This window comes from Equus asinus, chromosome 2 (genome assembly GCF_041296235.1).
Source record: "Equus asinus isolate D_3611 breed Donkey chromosome 2, EquAss-T2T_v2, whole genome shotgun sequence".
In the NCBI taxonomy this organism is placed as follows: domain Eukaryota; kingdom Metazoa; phylum Chordata; class Mammalia; order Perissodactyla; family Equidae; genus Equus; species Equus asinus.
Window position 1 is genome coordinate 145640224 of NC_091791.1, and position 20198 is coordinate 145660421.

The 20198-nt window shown below is 39.7% G+C and overlaps 1 protein-coding gene across 2 annotated transcripts in view; it reads left to right on the forward strand.

Moving 5' to 3' along the window:
* The first annotated feature begins 7952 nt into the window (after positions 1-7952).
* The window catches only part of LEO1 (LEO1 homolog, Paf1/RNA polymerase II complex component), a 33832-nt gene continuing 21586 nt past the window's right edge, over positions 7953-20198 (forward strand). For both annotated transcript variants that reach the window (XM_014850518.3, XM_044764881.2), the window contains exons 1-3: positions 7953-8212; positions 15813-16568; positions 18482-18586. In XM_014850518.3, the coding sequence (XP_014706004.1) occupies positions 8155-8212; positions 15813-16568; positions 18482-18586 (919 nt within the window). In that variant the 5' untranslated portion in view covers positions 7953-8154. The remainder of the gene's footprint in view (positions 8213-15812; positions 16569-18481; positions 18587-20198) is intronic.

Here is a 20198-nt window from a genome sequence, read left to right on the forward strand (position 1 = left end):
GGTTTCCAAAGGACAGCCTTTGCTTCAGTCCTAAGAAATAGCTTCTGACTTATTACTTTTGTTCTGTTCTTTTTTCTCAGCGTAAGTGCAAATTTTCATAGGAAGTGTACTGGGATGTTTTCCAAGCTCATATTTGCCCATCCTGACTCTTATTTGCATAGGGAATAATTATTTACTAGGGCTTTGGAATTGACCCTTGAGTCTTATAAAAGTGAGTTAGATTAAGGATGGTGAGAGATTTAGGAAACAGACTTGCTATCGTTTTGGAAAACAGCTGAAATTCTACTATGAGATGTATATTTCTTTTTCTTGATGGCCTTAGAACTCTTCCATGAGGTAATCAGTTTTACATTCAAATAGCTTTCGTAACTCCGAGTAAACAGCTCCTGTAAAAAAATTATCTGAGGGGGCCGGCCTGATGGCATAGTGGTTAAGTTCAGCACTCTGTGGCCCAGGGTTTGTGGGTTCACCGGTTCAGATCCCCACGTGGGCCTACACACTGCTTGTTGGGCCATGCTATAGTGGCATCATCCCATATACAAAACAGAGGAAGATTGGTGCAGATGCTAGTTCAGGGACAATCTTCTCCAAGCAAAAACAGGAAGATTGGCAACAGATGTTAGCTCAGGGTCAATCTTCCTCACATACACACACACAAATTTATTTGAGGCCCATGACGGATTATGACAATAACAACAGCTTTCATCTATTAGCCCAAGAAACCCAGATGTACTCATTCTTCAGAATCTGAAGACTTCTATAGTCATAGAAGCCTAGACACCAAATTAGTAGGAAAAATATAGTTGAATAAAGGATATATTCCCTAAAGAAAGGTTTTTCCCTGCTTACTCTAAAACTGTTGCATGTTAATGGTAGAAAATAACAAAATAAAATAAAACCTCAGCATCCAGAGTTAACTAAGCAGTATTGACATTTTGGTATTTCTTTTTACTACTTTTCGACTTAATTTAATTTTGAGTACAGTTACTTGGTACAAAATTCCAACAGTACAAAAAGGTACACAGTACAAAGTGGCGTTTCTCTCCTACTCCTGTCCTCCAGTTCCCTAGCTTCTCTCCTCGGAGGCACCCACTATTTCCAGCTTTGGATGCGGGCTTCCAGAGATTGTGCATCCATTCACACGTTATACACACACCTGCACATTTAAATTTTAACACTAGCTTTATATATGCACTATTTAGAATGTTTTTTTCTCCTTACTCATTTATCTTGGCTCTTTCCATATCAAAACATAAAAATATTCTTCACTAAAATTGTGTGTGTGTGACATTTAAAAACTCAAATAGTACTACCAAACTTAAAATATTCAGTGTTTACATTCTTGTGACTAAGCAAGTCTTATTAGCTATGTGACATGGGGCAAAGCCAGTCAGCTTCTCCGTGCTTCCTTCAGGTTCTTCATGTATAAAATAGGAATATAATAGGATCTCCCTTAGAGGTGGTTGTGAGGATTGAATAAGTTAGTTCTGCTCCATAAGCCCTTATCCACAATTCTGAAATCCAAAAAGCTCTGAAATGAAAAATTCTTTCATAACTCATTTGGTGGCAAATGCTGCCCGGAACTGATCTAAAGCTGTTTAAAGTTTTGCTTATCCCTCTTAGTTTGGGTTTTCATAGATTTTATCAGAGAAATTTAATTTTGATTATAGGATACTGCTCAGACCCAGCTGGATGTGTTAGGTAATACAGACCATATGCACCATATTATATTTCTAAAATCTGGGAAAATATCTGAATTTTGAAATACATATGGATCCAGGGGTTTTGAATAAAGGACTGCGGACCTGTATATAAAAAGCACCTAAAACAGTGCCCAGCACCAGACATTATGTATTAACTGTTATTATTATCAGCTGAGCCAGGTGGTATCCTGCATGTCCGTTCATTTTGTTTTTCTTAGAGTTAATAATTACCTAAAAATTTCTGTTTCCTTAGTTTTAGAGTGCCAGTTACAAATTTTCTTATATACAAATTACAGGAAAATGCCCATTCAAAATATTAAAACTGGGGGCAGCCCCATGGCTGAGTGTTTAAAGTTCTGTACACTCTGCCTCAGTGGCCCACGGTTCTTGAGTTCGGATCTCGGGTGTGGTCTACACTGCACATCAGCCATGCTGTGGAGGCATCCCACATACAAAGAGGAGGACAGAGGAGCTCAGGGCTAATCTTCCTCATGCAAAAAAACCCAAAAAAACAAAAAAGAGGAAGATTGGCAATGGAAGTTAGCTCCAGGCAAATCTTCCTCACACACACAAAAAACAACATTAAAATATATCAGATATATATACAAAACTTAAAGTGTATATATTTATAAATTTATTAGCATATTGCTTTATCGTGGTCTCATCCTTCACCAAATCCAAGTCTCTGAGAACAGACACTTGGTCTGTTTTGCCCTCAGCTGTATCTCCAGGGCCTGAAATAGTTTCTGGCACAGAGAAGGCCCCTAAATCCTGATTGGATGAGTGGATGTAGCAGGTATTCTGTTAGCCCCGTTTCCTTCTCTGTCTGCTCTCTTTGGAGCCTTCCGTCCTCTTGCTGGGATCTGGACCAAGCAGCCTTCTAGGCCTGTAGGTCCAACTATCATCCCAGGAATTCTTTTTGCCTCTTTCTCATCTTGAGTTTCCTGCCTCTAAAGCTTTTCTCTTCCTTGGTTTAGTTCGTCATTTTGATGGACCACAATTCATAGACTGTATAATTTTTGAGTACCTCTTCTGATTGCCATTGCTATGTAACAAACCACCTCAAAACTTATTGGCATTATGCCACAATGCCCACTGATTTTCTCCTGATTTCTGTGAGATAGAAAAGGCTCAACTGGGCCCTTGTGGGCTGGGGTCTCTCCCTGAGGTTGCATTTAGACTGGATATGGAAACACAGGAGGTCCACAGCAGCTGAGGGCTGGTGAGACATGTGTTTTTGTATAGTCTCAGGGCCTGTCTGTTCAGTCTGTCTGCGTGGGCTGGTTCGGGCTTCCTCACAGCATGGCAGCCTCAGGGCAGTTAGACTGCTTACGTAGAGGCTGGGTCCTCCGAATATCATTATTCTTCCCTTGTACTAAATGACAGTTTGGAGGGGATAGAATTCTAGAATGGATCATTTTCCTTCAGGATTTTGTTTTCTAACAATTCTCCACTGTTTTCTAACTTTCAGAATTGTTGGAGAAGTCCAATGTCATTTTAATTCCAGATTCTTTATAGATCAGCTAGTGTTTCCCTCTAGACACTTTTAAAATGCTCTTTTTACCCCATGGTCTAAAACATGTGAATCAGGGAATAGACTTGATAAACTAACTGAAGTCTTGCTTGGCTGAATTTTAGGTTGTGTTCAATTTTATGTCCCCCAAACGGCGTTCACTCCCATTACTTTATCAATTTAGCTTGAATCATCCTGTCTGCCTTAGTCTGTTTGGACAGCTGTAACAAAACACCACAGATTGAGTAGCTTATAAAGAACAGAAATTTATTTCTCACAGTTCTGGAGGCTGGGAGGGCCAAGATCAGGGTGCCAGAATGGTGGTAGTCTGGTGAGAGCCCTCTTCCTGGTTCACTTCTTGCTGTGTCCTTACGTGGTGGAAAGGGCTAGGGAGCTCTGTGGGATCTCATTAATAAGAGTACTAATTTCATTCATGAGGGCTCCACCCTCATCACCTAATTACCTCCCAGAGGCCCCACCTCCTAATACCATCATTTTGACATTAGGATTTCAACATGAATTTTGAGGGGACACAAACGTCTAGACAATACCACTGTCTAAAATGGCTTTCCTGGGGCCGCCTGGTGGTGCAGTGGTTAAGTATGCACGTTCCACTTTGGTGGCCCAGGGTTCACCAGTTTGGATCCCAGGTGCGGACATGGCACCACTTGGCAAGCCATGCTATGGCAGGCGTCCCACATATAAAGTAGAGGAAGATGGGCATGGATGTTAGCTCAGGGCCAGTCTTCCTCAAAAAAAGAGAAGGATTGGCAGCAGTTAGCTCAGGGCTAATCTTCCTAAAAAAAAAAAAAAACAAAAAAGAACGACAGAAAATGCCTTTCCGGACTAACCCCAACTGCTATCATTTGCTGGCTTTCCATTCTTCAGCACCTGTATATAGTTTATAATTTACTTCTAAAACTTAAACTCTTCAACTGTTTTAGATTATTTATTTCATTTCCCCCAAATTCTTTCATACACATAAAGGAACCATGTCTGCTGTTATTTTATTATTTTTTTAAAGATTTTATTTTTCCTTTTTCTCCCCAAAGACCTCCAGTACATAGCTGTGTATTTTTAGTTGTGGGTCCTTCCAGTTGTGGCATGTGGGATGCTGCCTCAGTGTGGCCCAATGAGCGGTGCCATGTCCGCGCCCAGGATTCGAACAGGCAAAACCCTGGGCCGCCACAGCGGAGCACGCAACCTTAACCACTGGGCCGGGGGCTGGCCCCTGCTGTTATTTTTATACTCCCATAGCACCCATCGCAGGGATCTCATTTAGTAGAGAATCCAATAAAAGCAAACTATGAGTGAATGCCCTGTGTCTTCCAAGAAATGGGGTGCCCTGTGGTTTACTTACTGAGAGAGGGAGAAATATCTCCCCTCCTCTCTTTAGTCCAGATCAACCTGTCTTTTCTAAAGGCTAGCTCCTTCCACAGTACTCAGAAATAAGCCCCATGGCAGTTTACCATAAATGGAGTGAATTTTCAATTAATATATTGTTTAATCAAACCGTTGTTTTTCCTCTAAGTCTGTGAGATGTCAAACACATTTAAAAACACAGATGCCTGTTTTGCAACCTGATGGGAGCACATATTTGATACATTTTAAGAGCCTCTTTGTTACCATGTAAAAATGTTTGTAAGGATACACTAACTGTGTTGTGTTATGTAATCAACTTAGCTGAATCTCTGTTCTTTGACTGGGGGTATTGGGGGTCTCAAAAGTCAGTGTTCTGAGGATCTACGTTCACCTTATGAGGGCAGAATGTGGGGAAAAAGAGATAACCTCTCAAAAACTGGTAGATGAGGTAAAAGGACTCTAGAGTTGTTTTATTAGATCACACGCCTAACAGATGAAACTCTCCATCCCTGGGAGCAAATCAAGAGATAACCTTAACACCGAAAGGTAAGTTGGCCAAACACAAACCCAACAGGATGAACTTCTCTGTCTCTGCTAGTAAACAAAAAGACTATTTTAACGCTCGAAACATCAATGAAAGTGACCTGGGTGAAACCTCGGGCAAGCAGTACTGGGAAATGATTGTGATTGATTTAGACGAAATCTAATTGAATGGATTATATCCTGTATGAAGAAAGACAATGGATAGAAGAGCAATGACCAGCATAAAGTATGGCAAAAACAAAAATAAAAACAATCAAATTACCAGAAGTTATTTGTTTTGCACTGTTCACATAAGATAAACACATTAATTCTGCTACTCATGAATATGGGTATGGTGATTCAGCAGGCCTTACTGTAATTCAATTTGGGAAGATTTAATCAATGCACTTTTCAAGGATGGTACTCTAAATGAAAATGAAACTGAATCACACTCAAATAGAATATTTGTTTTTCCAGTATTCTAGGTTTTAAAGTGATCCCATTTACCTACTCTTACATCATCCACTTTATACCTAACAGCTCTAAGATTGATGATAATATACACATCCTACTTCTTGCCCATTTGAACCCTGTCAGGAACTCCTATTTGTAACAAAAACATATCTCATAATCTCCAAACTAAAAATCCATTGTTGCTTGTCCAAGATCAAAACCTTCATATTGGCCTAATCAGATAGTAATTGAACACAGAAGGTACATTTTTAAAAACTAAAATATAAGCTTTCTAAAAAAGACCTAGTCCCTTAACATGCGCAAGTCACTTCATTTCTTTCACCTTCTGTAAAGCAAGAGGGTTTACCTAGCACTGACCTATTACGAAAATTTTGTTACAGTCATTCCCCCTTATCTCCAGGGGATATGTTCCAAGACCCTCAGTGGATCCCTGAAACCCTGGGTAGTACCAAACCCTATTTATACCATGCTTTTTCTATGCATACATACCTATGACGAAGTTTAATATATAAGTTAGGCATACTAAGAGATTAACAATGACTAATAATAAAATAGAACAATTATAACAATGTACTATAATAAAAGTTACTGTAGATCTTAGCGACCTTAGCATACGATTTTTTCTTTCCTTATTAAGCTGAGAACTTTCACCTTTTGATTTAAAGGTAGCACTTCAAGGCTTCTCTTTGGCATATCTGAATTGCTAGCATCACTACTCTTGGCTTTGGAAGTCATTATAAAGTAAAACAAGGGTTAGTTGAACACAAGCACTGCAATACCTCAACAATTGATCTAATAACTGAGCTGGTTGTTAAGCGACTAACCGGCAAGTGGCTATACAGTGTGGATATGCTGGACAAAGGGATGATTCATACAGGGCAGCACAAGATTTCATTATGCTACTCAGAACAGCATGCAATTTAAAATATGAATTGTTTATTTCTATAATTTTTCATTTAATATTTTCAGACTTTGGTTGACCATGGGTAACTGAAAGTATGGAAAGTGAAACCATGGATAAAGGGGACTACTGTACTGTCTGATTTTATAATGTACAATTGTAGCCACATTTCCTAGCAAAATCAAACTTTTTCAGGGCGGGGGGAGGGGGCAGCAGCTCCGTGGCCCAGGGGTTGGTTAAGTTCCGTGCTCCACTTCCATGTACCCGGGGTTTGTGGTTCAGATCCTGGGCGCAGGCTCACAGACTGCTCATCAGGCCATGCTGTGGCAGCATCCCACATAGAAGAACTAGAATGACTTACAACTAGCATATACAACTATGTACTGGGGCCTTGGGGAGAAGAAGAAGAAGAAAACTTTCCCAACAAAATATATAAGCCAACAAAATAAGCCAAAGGAACCCTCTGAATAGTGTTTTTCTAGCTGCAGGTTGCAACCCATTAGTAAAGTAGGAAATTAATGTACTGAGTGCACCATCAGCCAGCATCAAAAACAAAACGAAATAAAAGCTGAAACAGAATAAAATAGAAAAGAATAGGAAATCTCAGACTGCATCTTAATAGTAAGGGAAATATTGTTTTGTGAAATATTTATTTCAATTTTATACCTAAAATGTGTATTGGGTTAGGATGGAAAATTTATGATGCTTGAGACACACTGCTCTAAAGCTGCAGTTGTGGTTTGAGACATACCCTATCAAGGGGTCTGAGAGGGCCAGCCTGGGTGACCTAGTGGCTAAGTTGAGCATCCTCCCTTTCCAGCCCAGTTTGGATCCTGGGGCAGGACATACACTACTCCTCTGTTAGCAGCCATGCTGATGCAGCAGGCCCACATAAAAAAAGGGGGGGAAAAAAAAAAGGAGGACAATAGGCAACGGATGTTAGCTCAGGGTGAATCTTCCCCAGCAAAAAAAAAAAAAAAAAAAAAAGAAGAAGTCTGAGCAGTCCTTCCTTTCCAGATTACATACATATCTGTGTAAAGCCAGATTTTCTTTATATGCTTCAACCGAAACATTTCCCGACAGATTGAACGCAGAAGCAGGTATGAGAATTTCAGCTCTTTTAAGCCAGACATCGCAGTTATTTTCCAAAACTGAAACAATTCCACTCTTCTAATTTTTTTTGTTTTAGGAAAAATAGTCAAAGATTTTAAATGCTATTTATCCTAACCTGTTTATCATTTTAAAGTGAATTTTTAAAATCTCTGCTATAATTACTAATACCGTAAACAGACAGATGTAACCCACATCATCATACGCGCTTTGGAGTTCTCGATCGTCTGAGCACCGCGGGTCGGCATAAAACAAAGGACTTCAGGCCTGATTCAGGGCAGGCCCCAAGCACCGCCCACTCCACGGGCACCCAGACGGGGAACGCCCCCGTGCCCGGCGAGAATCCTGGCGAATAAGAGCAGACATTGACGAAAGGGCGGGGTCTGTTCACCGAGAGGACGTCCAGGAGTCGATAAGCACTGGTTCACAGCGCACGCGAAAACTAGGTCACAGAAGGAAAGGAGCCTCGTAGCGAATCTTTGCGACACTGTCGCGTTTCGTTGGTTCCGTGCCGTAAAGAAAGCCTCGGGAGCAGCGCCCGGCCGAGGCAGCCGGGGAGGTGCGGGGCAATGGCGGATATGGAGGACCTCTTCGGGAGCGACGCCGACAGTGATGCCGAACGTAAAGGTGGGATCAGCCGGGCTTCGCGAGAGGGGTGCGTGGCGGGGCTTCTGCGGCGGGAGGCCGACAGCGGTCCAGTTCCGGGTGTGCGAACGCTCCGGCGTTGCGGGCGAGTGGTGGCGCTTCCTCCGCTCCTGCTTCAGCGCCCCCTGCACTCCCGGCGGTGCCAGCCTCCCCGGCGGCGGGAATGGAGGGACAGACACAGCGTGTGCACCTCGAGGTCCTTCGTGGAGCATGCGATGCTTGGGAGCGAGTGGAGCGAAGGGGGCGCGGGGCCGGGGTGGAGGCGCTGGCGAGCCTGCGCAGCCCGGGGAGGAACTTCGGGGTCCTGCTCTGTCCTGTCTGGCACAGGGGAGCGCAGAATAAGAGCTGTTTGTGAATGAATGGAAAGCAGGTGTTCAGGAATTTGGGGATGGGGTAGACGAATTTACAGAGGGCCTCAGAATGCGCTCTTGAATGAAACCAGAGCATGGCCCGTTGGGGAGTGTGACAGGTCTGGGTAAGGAGACCGGGAAGGATACCGGCTTAGCGCTACACATAGGCTTTATGCACCGGAGAGAATGTGATTCTGAGAGCCTGTGCAGAAACTCTAGAATTTTTTCAGTCTGTGGCATTAGATTGGGGAACATATGGGGTCTGTGTTTGGAGAGGAGAGATGAAGGATTTGTTGATGAGTGAATGAGTGTTTATGGTGCATGGAGTATTTCTGGCACAAGGACTGTGGATATTTGAGTTTGAAATATGAATAGGAGTTATTGAAGTGAGAAAGGGCTCAAGACCAAATTCATAATTCTTGCAACCCTTCAGGCTCAAAGTAACGTGTGTACTTTTTTCCTTAGCAAAGTGCATTATTGTGGGTTTTTTTTTCCCTTTCTCCAACTCCAATTCATATTTTTTAGAGCGAGCTCCAGCTGGAAATCTGGAGTGAGGGCTCTGTTGGGATGGGTATCCAGGAGATTCTAGTCAGGATGAGTCTGGAAGTAGAGAATCCTGTATACTAACTCTTGTTCCTCTACCTTTGCTCATGTTTTCATTTTCCCCTGTCCATATCCCATTTGCCCTTCAAGGCACTGTTCTATGTGAACTCACTTGATGGAGTTGTTCATTCATTCAGTAAGTATTTATTGATCCCCTATCAGGTTCCAGCTACTTTGCAAGGTGTTGGGGATATAATAATGAAAAGATCATCTCTGCCCCCCCCCACCCCCCCACCCCCAGTTTACATCGATGCATATTTGGTAAATAATTGGATGGGTAGAAGCAATAGTTTAGTAAGGTGTACCCTGCGGTTTCTTCCCGTTGCAAACTCAGAGAGTGTGTGGGGAAGTGATGTATGGAGATGGTTGCTTCTCTGGGCTTCATGTTTTACCTTCTTGTAGATCTTGCTGCTTTGTTCCATCATACCATCGGATAATAGGACTCTATAGGATTTACTTCCAAATCTGCCTTTGAAGGGTTCTGGTGGTCCTGAAGGTAGTATGGATGTGACAGGGTAATTTCTCTTCTGCCTAGCATGTTTCATTATCTCCTTGTGCTCAGAGAGTTGTGGAAAATAACTACACCTGACAAATTTCTTGACATAACAATAGGTAGACTCCCTACCTGGGCCCAGCGTGTCTTTTTTAAACGTGCCAGATTGTCTTTAATTTCTTTAAACAATGTCTCATAGTTTTTATTGTTTAAATCATGCACCTCCTAGGATAAATTTATTCCTAAGTATTTTATTCTTTTGGATACTACTGCAAATGGAATTTTCTTAATTTCGTTTTTGGATTGTTCATTGCCAGTGTATAGAAATACAGCTGATTTTTGTATGTTAATCTTGTGTCTTGTAACCTTGCTGCTTGTATTAGCTTTAATAGTTTTTTTTTTGAGTATTCTTTAGGATTTTCTGAATTTAAGATCATGTCATCTGCGAATATAGTTTTACTTCTTCCTTTTCAATTCGGATGCCTTTTATTTAGTTTTCTTGCCTAATCGCCTCGGCCAGAACTTTCTCTATATCGTCGAATGGAAATAGTGAGAGTGGCGGTCCTTGTCTTGTTCCTGATCTTAGGAAAACAGCATCCATGCCTTCACCGTTACACGTGCTGTTAGCTGTGGGGGTTTTCTCAGATGCCCTCCGGGCTGAGGAAATTCCCTTCTATGCCTAGTTGTTGAGTGGTTTTATCATGAAAAAGTGTTGGATTTTGTCAAATGCCTTTTCTGCATCAATTAGATGATCACTTTCTTTTCCTTTATTTTATTAATAAGATGTTTCACTTTGGTTTTTAGGTGTTGAGCCAACCTTTGTATTCCTAGGATAACTCCCATTTGATCATTTTAATATGTTGCTGGATTTGGTTTGCTAGTATTTTGGTTAGTATTTTTGCATTTGTATTCACAAGGGGTATTGGTCTGTAGTTTTCCTTTTTTTGTGATGTCTTCATCTAGCTTTGGTATCAGGGTAATACTGGCCTCATAGAATGAGTTAGGAAGTGTTCTCTCTGCTTCAAGTTTTGGAAGAGTTTGAGAAGTATAGGCATTAATTGTTTAAACGTTTGCTAGGTGAAGCCATTTGGTCCTGGGCTTTTCTTTGTTGGAAATTTTTTGATTACTGATTCAGACTCGACTTGTTACAGGTCTATTCAGATTTTCTATTTTGTCTTGAGCCAGTTTTGGCAGTTTGTGTGTTTCTAGGAATTAATCCATTTCATCTAAATTATCTAATTTGTTGGCATGCAGTTGTTTGTATTATTCTCTTTTAATCCTTATTACTTCTGTAAGGTCAGTAGTAATGGTCCCACTTTCATGCCCAATTTTAGTAATTTGAGTCTTCTCTCTTTTTCTTGGTCAGTCTAACTAAAGGTTTGTCAATTTTGTGAGTGTTTTCAAAGAATGAACTTTTGGTTTCATTGGTTCTATTATTTTTCTATTCTCTATTTCATTTCTCTCCACCCTAGTCTTTATTATTTCTTTCCTTGTGCTTACTTTGGATTTAGTTTCCTTTTTCTAGTTTCTTAAAGTAAAGGATTAGGTTACCAATTTGGGATTTTTCTTTTTCAACGTAGATGTTTACAGCTGCAAATTTCCCTTCAAGCACTGTTTTGTATGCATCCCTTAAGTATTGGTATGCTGTGTTTTCATATTCATTCATCTCAGAATATTTTCTAATTTCCTTTACAATTTCTTCTTTGAACCCTTGATTATTTGAGCGCATTGTTTCATTTCTACGTGTTTGTGAATCTTCCAGATTTCCTTAAGATACTTGGTATGTTTTTAATTTTTTAAATTTATTGAGACTCGTTTTGTGTCCTAACATATGGTCTGTCCTGGAGAATGTTCTACGTGCGCTTGGGCAGCATGGAAATTCTGCTGTCCTTGGGTGGAGTGTTCTGTCACTGTCTGTTATGTCTGGTTATACTGTTGTTCAAGTCGTCTTTTCCTTATCCGTGTTCTGTGTTGTTGTCCTAGCCATTATTGAAAGAGTATTGAAGTTTCCAACTATTATTGTCGAGCTGTCTATTTCTCCCTTCAAGTCTGTCAGTTTTTGTTTTTAGGTGTATATATGTTTATAATGGATTGACCCTTTTATCATTTTATAATGTCCTTTTTTGTCTCTCGTAACAATTTTGTCTTAAGATTTGTTTTGTCTTACGTTAGGATAACCACTATAGCTTTCTTTTGGTTACCGTTTACATGCAGTATCTTTTTCCATCCTTTCACTTTCAACCTATTTGTGTATTTGGTTCTAAAGTGACCGCATATGGATAGATTATTTTTAAAATCCATTCTGCCAATTTCTGCCTTTTCGTTGGAGAGGTTAATCCATTTCCCTTTAAAGTAATTACTGATAAGGAAGAACTGCCATTTTGCTCTTGGCTTTCTATATGTCATATCTTTTTTGTTCATTCATTCCTCTAATACTGTCTTTGTTTATAACTAATTTTCTTCTAGTGTACTGTTTTGATTCCCTTGTTTCTTTTTCTGTATATTTTTTCGTTTTTTCTTAGTGATTACTCTGGTGATTACAATTAACATCTTAATTTATAACAATCTAGTTTGGATTAATACCAACTTAATTTCAGTAATATAGAAAAACTTTTTTCAATATAGCTCCACCCTCTCTTGCTTTTATGTTGTTATTGTCACAAATTACATCTTTATACATTGTCTGCCCAGTGACATGGATTTATAATTATTGTTTTATATAATTGCCTCTTAAATCTAATTGAAATAGAGGAGTTACTAACCAGAAATCCATTAATACTGACTTTCATACTTACCTCTTTAGTTATCTGTGCTGATGTTCTTTATGTCTTCATATGGATTCAAGTTATTGTCTTGTCTTTTATTTCAGCCCGAAGAACTCCCTGTAGCATTTCTTGTAGGGCAGGTCTACTAGCAACAAACTCTGTTTTTCTTTATCTGACAATGTCTTAATTTTGCCAGTTTGTTTTTTTGAGGTGAAATTCGTATAAGAAACTGACCATTTTAAAGGGAGCAATTCAGTGGTATTTAGCACATTTACAAGGTTGTGCAACCACCACCTCTATCCAGTTCCAAAACATTTTCATCATCCCAAAATAAAACCCCACATCCATTAAGCAGTTATTTCCCGTTTGCTACTTTTCCAGCCCCTGTCAACCACCAGTCTGCTTTCTGTGTCTATGGATTTACCTATGCTGGATAGTTCATATAAATGGAATCATACAATGTGTTGCCTTTTGTGTCTGGTTTCTTTCACTTAACATAATGTTTTCAGGGTTCATCCACATTGTGGTAAGTACTGCCTTCCTTTTTAGCTACTAAGTAATATTCCACAGTATGTATATATCACAATTTGTTTATCTATTCAACCATTGATGGATGTTAAGTTGTTTCCATCTTTTGGCTGTTTGAATAGTGATGTTATGAATATTTATGTACAAGTATTTGCTTGAGTGCCTGTTTTCAGTTCTTTTGGGTATTTACAAAGGAGTGGAATTGCTGAGTCATGGTAATTCTTTGTTTAACATTTTGAGGAACAACTAAACCATTTTCCACAGCAGACCATTTTATGCCACCAATAGTGTTCAAGCATTCCATTTCTTCACGTCCTTGCCAACACTTGTTTTTTCATTTTTTCTTTTTTTAACATAGCCATCCCTGTTGGTGTCAAGTGGTATCTCGTTGTTTTGATTTCTATTTCCTAATGGCTAATGATGCTGAGCATCTTTTCATGTGCTTGTTGGCTGTTTGTATAATTTTGGAGAAATGTCTCTTCAGTTCCTTTGTCCTTTTTTTAATTGGGTTGTCTTTTTGTTGTTGAGTTGTAAATTTTTCATATAGTCTTGATACTGGACACTTATCAGATACATGGTTTGCAAATATTTCCTCACTTTCTTAATGATATATTTTGTTGCACAAAAGTTTTTCATTTTCAGGGAGTCCTATTTATCTATTTTTTTCTTTTTCTTGCTCATATCTCTTTCGTTTTGAAGCATAGTATTGCTGGGTATGGATTCTTGGTTGACAGTCTTTTCCTGTCACCACTTTAAATATGTCATCCCACTGCCTTGGTTTCCATGGTTTCTGATGAGAAATACCTGTTATCTTCATTGAGGATCCTTTATATGGGGCAAGTTGCTTCTCTTTTGCTGCTTTCAGGATTCTTTCTTTGTGTTTGTTGTGTTGTGTCTAGGTGGGGATCTCTTTAACTTTATCCTAGTTAGCATTCATTAAGCTTCTTGGATGTATAGGTTGATCTCTTTCATCAAATTTGAGAGTTTCAGCCATTATTTCTTCAAATATTCTTTCTGCCCTTTCTTTCCTCTTATCCTAAAACTCCTATTATGTATATGTTGATACACTTGATGGTATCCCACAAGTCTTTTAGATTTTCTTCATTTTTCTTCATTTTTTTGCTCTTTCTGTTCCTCACACTGGATAATCTCAATTGACCTATCTTAACATTTGCTAATTCTTTCTTCTTCCTGCTCACATCATTTAACTCTTTTGGGTAATTTTTCATTTCTGTTATAGTGCTTTTCAACTCCAGAGTTTGTTTGGTTCTTTTTTTTTTTTTAAAGATTTTATTTTTTCCTTATTCTCCCCAAAGCTCCCTGGTACATAGTTGTATATTCTTCATTGTGGGTCCTTCTATTGTGGCATGTGGACGCTGCCTCAGCGTGGTTTGATGAGCAGTGCCATGTCCGTGCCCAGGATTCGAACCAACGAAACACTGGGCGGCCTGCAGCGGAGCGCGCGAACTTAACCACTCGGCCATGGGGCCAGCCCCTCTATTTGGTTCTTTTTTATAATATCTGTCTTTTTATTGATATCCTCTATTTTCATTTTCATTGTCTGGGCTTCTTTAGGGACAGTTTCTAGCGGTTTTTTTTCATATGTATGAGCCATACTTCCTTGTTTTTTGCATGCCTTATAATTTTTTGTTGATAACTGGGCATTTTGAATATTATAATATGACAACTCAAGAGATCATGTTCTCCCCCTCCCCAGGATCTGTCGTTGCTGTTTATTTTAGTGGTGGTTGTTTAGTGACTCTTGAACTAATATTGTAAAGTCTGCAATCTTTGTCATGTGTGGCCACTGAAGTCTCTGTTACGTTAGCTTAGTGGTCAGCTAGTGATTAGACAGAGATTTCCTTAGATGCCTAGAACAAAAAAAATCCGAAAAACCTCCCAGTTTTTGCGGATTGGCTCTGTGTGTGTGTTGGGGCATGCTTTCAATACTAAACCAGGCAGTTTACAACCTGTCTTGGTCTTCTTGTTCTGCTTGCACAGAGCCTGAAGGTCAGCCAGAAGTGAAAGCTTAGGGCCTTCTCAGTTCTTTCTTGAATGTGTGCACAGCTCTGAGGAAGTGTGTGGGCTTCCAGATCTCTAGGAATATGTGGGAGCTTTTAAAAGCCCTTACTCCCCATATCCCGTATTATGCCATTCCTCAGCCTTTTTTTTTTTTTTTAAGATTTTTTTTTATTCTTTCTTTTTCTCACCAAAGCCCCCTGGTACATAGTTGTATATTTTTAGTTGTGGGTCCTTCTAGTTGTGCCCCCAGCCTTTCTTCCCAGGCCTTTTGGTTAGGCTGTTGTTTGCCTCAGCTGCTATCCATTGTCCCAGGCAAAGGCAACTAATACATGTACCTGTGAATGTTTTTTGACAGATACTCCCAGGTAGCCACCTCAGCACTGGGAGGGTTCCAAGTTAAGTGAGAATAAAGTTAAAAGCTTTGAGCCAGTCATTCAGTGATGCGTCAGACAGATCAAAACTAACAACCATGATTCTTTGTGAATGAGGTTGCTTCTGCTCCCTGCAGTAGCAGTACATGTATCAGAAATTCAGGCTGTTATCTTCAAGCCACCATTGAGCTTGGGGGTGGGTTGTTGTGGGGGGACCAGCTTAAGTTAAAACACCACAAAACTTTGTTTTCTTACTGAGATTCAGCTGGTTTTTCTCGTTAAGCGTTTCCCTGGTTGCTACAACTTTTGGTTAATTTCCAGAATACCAAGAAAGTGGATTCTAACAGTTTTTGACAAATGTGTTCATTGCTTTTATGTTGGGATGTACTTTTGGTGTTTTTTACTCCGTCTTTTTTGCTGACATCATCTTGTGTTTATATGGTCCCATAGATTCTGATTCTGGATCAGACTCTGATTCTGACCAAGAGAACGTTGCTTCTGGGAGTAATGCCTCTGGAAGTGAAAGTGATCAAGATGAAAGAGGTGATTCAGGAAAACCAAGTAATAAGGAACTGTTTGGAGATGACAGTGAGGATGAGGGAGCTTCTCATCATAGTGGGAGTGATAATCACTCTGAAAGATCGGACAATAGATCAGAAGCTTCTGAGCGTTCTGACCATGAAGACAATGACCCCTCAGATGTAGATCAGCACAGTGGATCAGAAGCCCATAATGACGATGAAGATGAAGGTCATAGATCAGATGGAGGGAGCCATCACTCAGAAGCAGAAGGCTCTGAAAAAGCACATTCAGATGATGAAAAATGGGGCAGAGAAGATAAAAGTGACCAGTCAGATGATGAAAAGATACAAAATTCTGATGATGAAGAGAGGGCACAAGGATCTGATGAAGATAAGCTGCAGAATTCTGATGATGATGAGAAAATGCAGAACACAGATGATGAGGAGAGGCCTCAGCTGTCAGATGATGAGAGGCAACAACTGTCTGAGGAGGAGAAGGCTAATTCTGATGAAGAACGGCCAGCAGCTTCTGATAATGATGATGAGAAGCAGAATTCTGATGATGAAGAACGGCCGCAGTTGTCTGATGAGGAGAAAATGCAAAATTCTGATGATGAAAGGCCACAGGCCTCGGATGAAGAACGCAGGCCTTCAGATGATGAAGAGGAACAGGACCATAAGTCAGGTAATACGTTTATGAGAACCAAAATGGTTTAGTAGAAGCATCCAGATGCAGCAGTGGCCCATTCATTTTTTCTTTTTTACATTCCCATCTTTAGTACCCTGTTTTTTTTCTTCTGTCCCTTCATTTCAACCTTTTCTAACTCTATGCATTTTGCTTTTTAAAAATTTTCCTATTCCATTTATTATTTCTATCTATTCCCCTTCCATTTATTAATTGATGATAGATCAGGAAGAAAAAAATTTGAAGAGGACAGTCCCAAAAACAGATGTATGGTGCTAAGGCAGCTAGATAATGAATAGAGTTGGTTCCATTTCTGTGGGTAACTGAAGAGCATGCCTCAGGAGAGAATAGATTTGCCTGGGGGAAAAATACCATTGAAATGTGGTAACTGTGCTGAGGTGTGAACACCATGTTTAGCTCAGTTTTTTGAGATCCAAAATTTGATCATCCAGAGGTAATCAGGCTCCAAGGAGTTTACTCAAACTAATCAATTTCACAAGAAACTAATTTATAAAAATCGAATTGCAAATTTGTTCCTTTGAAGAGGATCAGTTATATCTCTTTTATCATTGTATGCTTCCCCCTGGGGAAAATCTACATTGGATGCCAAATTATAATAATCTGGAGGTTGCCTGGGAAGCATAACATCCAGTAAATGAAAACATGGCTGGCTGATCTCAGCTGTGATAGCTTGACGCGTGCGTCCTTATCCTAGGGAGATGTGCTTGGGTCAGAATACTCATTCCCTAAAGTTAACACATTCTTTACGTAGAATATTAAAAAAATTTAGAGATGTTGTTTCTTTGTGTTATATAAAAGTCATCTTGATTAGGTTGGAAGTCTTCCTGAAGTAATATCTGTATGGCTTCATTTCTATAGGTGGGTGATTGTAATTACCTGTTGATCCTGTCTTCTTAGAGAGCTTAAATACGGGAGGAGGGAGTCTTTTCCCTGTAATCCATACCTCACACGATAGCATTCAAGACCACATTTTGGCATTATTTAGGAGAGGAGGTCAGAAAATTTTCAGAGATGGGTATAGGTCTGTATAGACTGTAGGACTGCAGTGGGAATTCCATAACTAGTTCTGGGTAGACTCATTTGTGCTGTTACCAGAATCAGTAAGGCTCATGCACTATGTCCCAAATACTAGCAGACTAACATAAGACCAGGGTCATAGTGGGGAATCTTGTAGCTGGTCATCCTGCTTAACCCTTAACTAGTTCTACAGTGGTTTAATTGATTATCTTGAAGTTTACCATTAGGTAAACAATTGTCCTCTCCAGAAATAATGATATGTTTGTCTCTTCATTCTATTTTTACCTCTTTTTTTCTTCTGTAATGAGTAATATATAAATTTAATCATAAATTTCAGTATTACTTTTCTCATTCTACCAAGTTTTTCTGCTTACAAAACCCAGTGTTCCTTTTATTAATTTTATTTTTAAGTTAACTGCGGTAAGTTGATTTTTGTGTGTGTATGTACGGTTCTATTAATATTAACGCCTGTATAGATTTGTGTAACCACCACCACAGTCAGGATACAGCACAGTTCCGTCACCCTAGCACACTCGCTCTTACTATCCCTCTTGTGGTCACACCCTTCCCCCACCCCTGACTACTTCTCATCTGTCACTAAAGTTTTTTCTTTTCGAGAACATCATCATATAAATGGAATCGTACAGTATGTAGCCTTTTTTCTTTCACTTTAGTCTTCTTTCACTTAGCATAATGCATTTGAGATTCATCCGAATTGTTACATGTATCAGTAGTTGATTCTTATTTATTCCTGAGTAGTTTTCCATTGTGTGGGTGTACCCAGTTTGTTTATCTCCAGCGTTGCTTTTAAAACACAAAATTCAGAGTTGTGGTGTGACTGTGATCGTGCAGAACCTCTAATTCTGCTCTTACAGAATCTGCAAGAGGCAGTGATAGCGAAGATGAAGTTTTACGAATGAAACGCAAGAATGCAATTGCATCTGATTCAGAAGCGGATAGTGACACTGAGGTACCAAAAGGTACTCCAATTACTTCTTTTGTAATTTCCATCCCTCTTTCTGTCTTTAACTGTAGTGCGTTTCTCACCTGGGTGTTTACTCCAGACTGTAAGACCCACAGAAAAGAGTGGGGATACACTTAGTATACACAGGGAAATTGTACAGATATGAGAAACTCTCATGCTTAATCAGTTGAGGAAGAGCCTGCTTCCTCATTTATAGTTAAGAGTGAATCTGTTGTTAGGGTGCAGAGGCTCTGGTTGAAGTGGAGGTGGCAATGTCCATTCTTCAGTTTGAATGATGACAGTTCCAGGGCAGCTTGTTCTTAAGTCCTTAATAGGTTAATATCAGATGAAGAACTTGATTCTTTGAGCTGTGGGTTAGATGAAGAGTTCATAAAAACCCAGTGTTGGGGCTGGCCTGGTGGCGTCGTGGTTAAGTTCACTGCTCCACTTCCGTGGCCGGGGGTTCGCAGGTTTGGATCCCAGGTGCGGATCCCAGGTGCAGACCTACACGCCGCTCCTTAAGCTGTCCACTTGGTGGTATCCTACATACAAAATAGAGGAAGATTGGCACAGATGTTCGCTCAGGGACAATTTTCCTCATCAACACACACATACACACACAAACAAAAAAACCCGTGATTAGGTAAGATGGGTTTGTCTTAAGGCCAAAAGATCTACCTATTCATCTCTCTCTGTGACAATGTTTCAAATGGCAAATTACTATACAATAAGGATGTTAGTATAAAGATTACAGCAAGCATAATTTTGATAGTTTGATTGTACACATCCATTATTGTGCTGCATGTAATTAGGCATTAACATTAAATAGCTTATATAAAGTATCATAAGTAATGTTATACCTAAAGCAAACTTTTAGAGGGTCAACTAGAGAGAAAAGGAGAGAGCTGGACAGAACAGCAAGCTCTGGGATTTACTGAAAGATCATTACATCTATAGCTAGTAGTTATTTGCATAGACTTTTGGAAAAAAAAAAAAAGGTGACCCAAGTTAGAGTCTTTGTGGCTCCATTTTCCAACTATATAATCTTGGTCAAATTAATTATTACACTTCAATTTTTGATCTGTTAAAGGGAGATAATGATGCTAACCATCCTCTAGAGTTGTGAGAATTAGATATGGTTATTCTTTGATTTTGTTCACAGTTCTTTATTGAGAACATTCTGTGTGCTAGCACTCTTGAGGCACTGGGAATATAGCAGTGATCAAAGCAGATCAACACCCCTCTACCTTGTAGAGCTCACATTCTGGTGGGGTCGAGGTAGGATAGGGAGACTGACAGTAACACAGTAAGTAAGTTAAGTATTTAGTATGTTGGATGGTGATAAGAACTAAGAAGAAAATAAATCAAGAAGGGACATGAGAGTGTTGGTGGGTGGGGTTGTAGTTTTGGTAATTTTATCATATAGATGCACTTTTAATACCCTGACTTCCTTGCCTCCTTCTCTTTTTTTTTTAATTAAGACTATTTTTTTAGAGTAGTTTAAGGTTCACAGCAAATTGAGAGGAAGGTACAGAGGTTTCCTATGTATCCCCTACCCCCACCACACATGCACAGCCTCCCCCATTATCAACATCCCCCAACAGAGTGGTACATTTGTTAGAATTGAT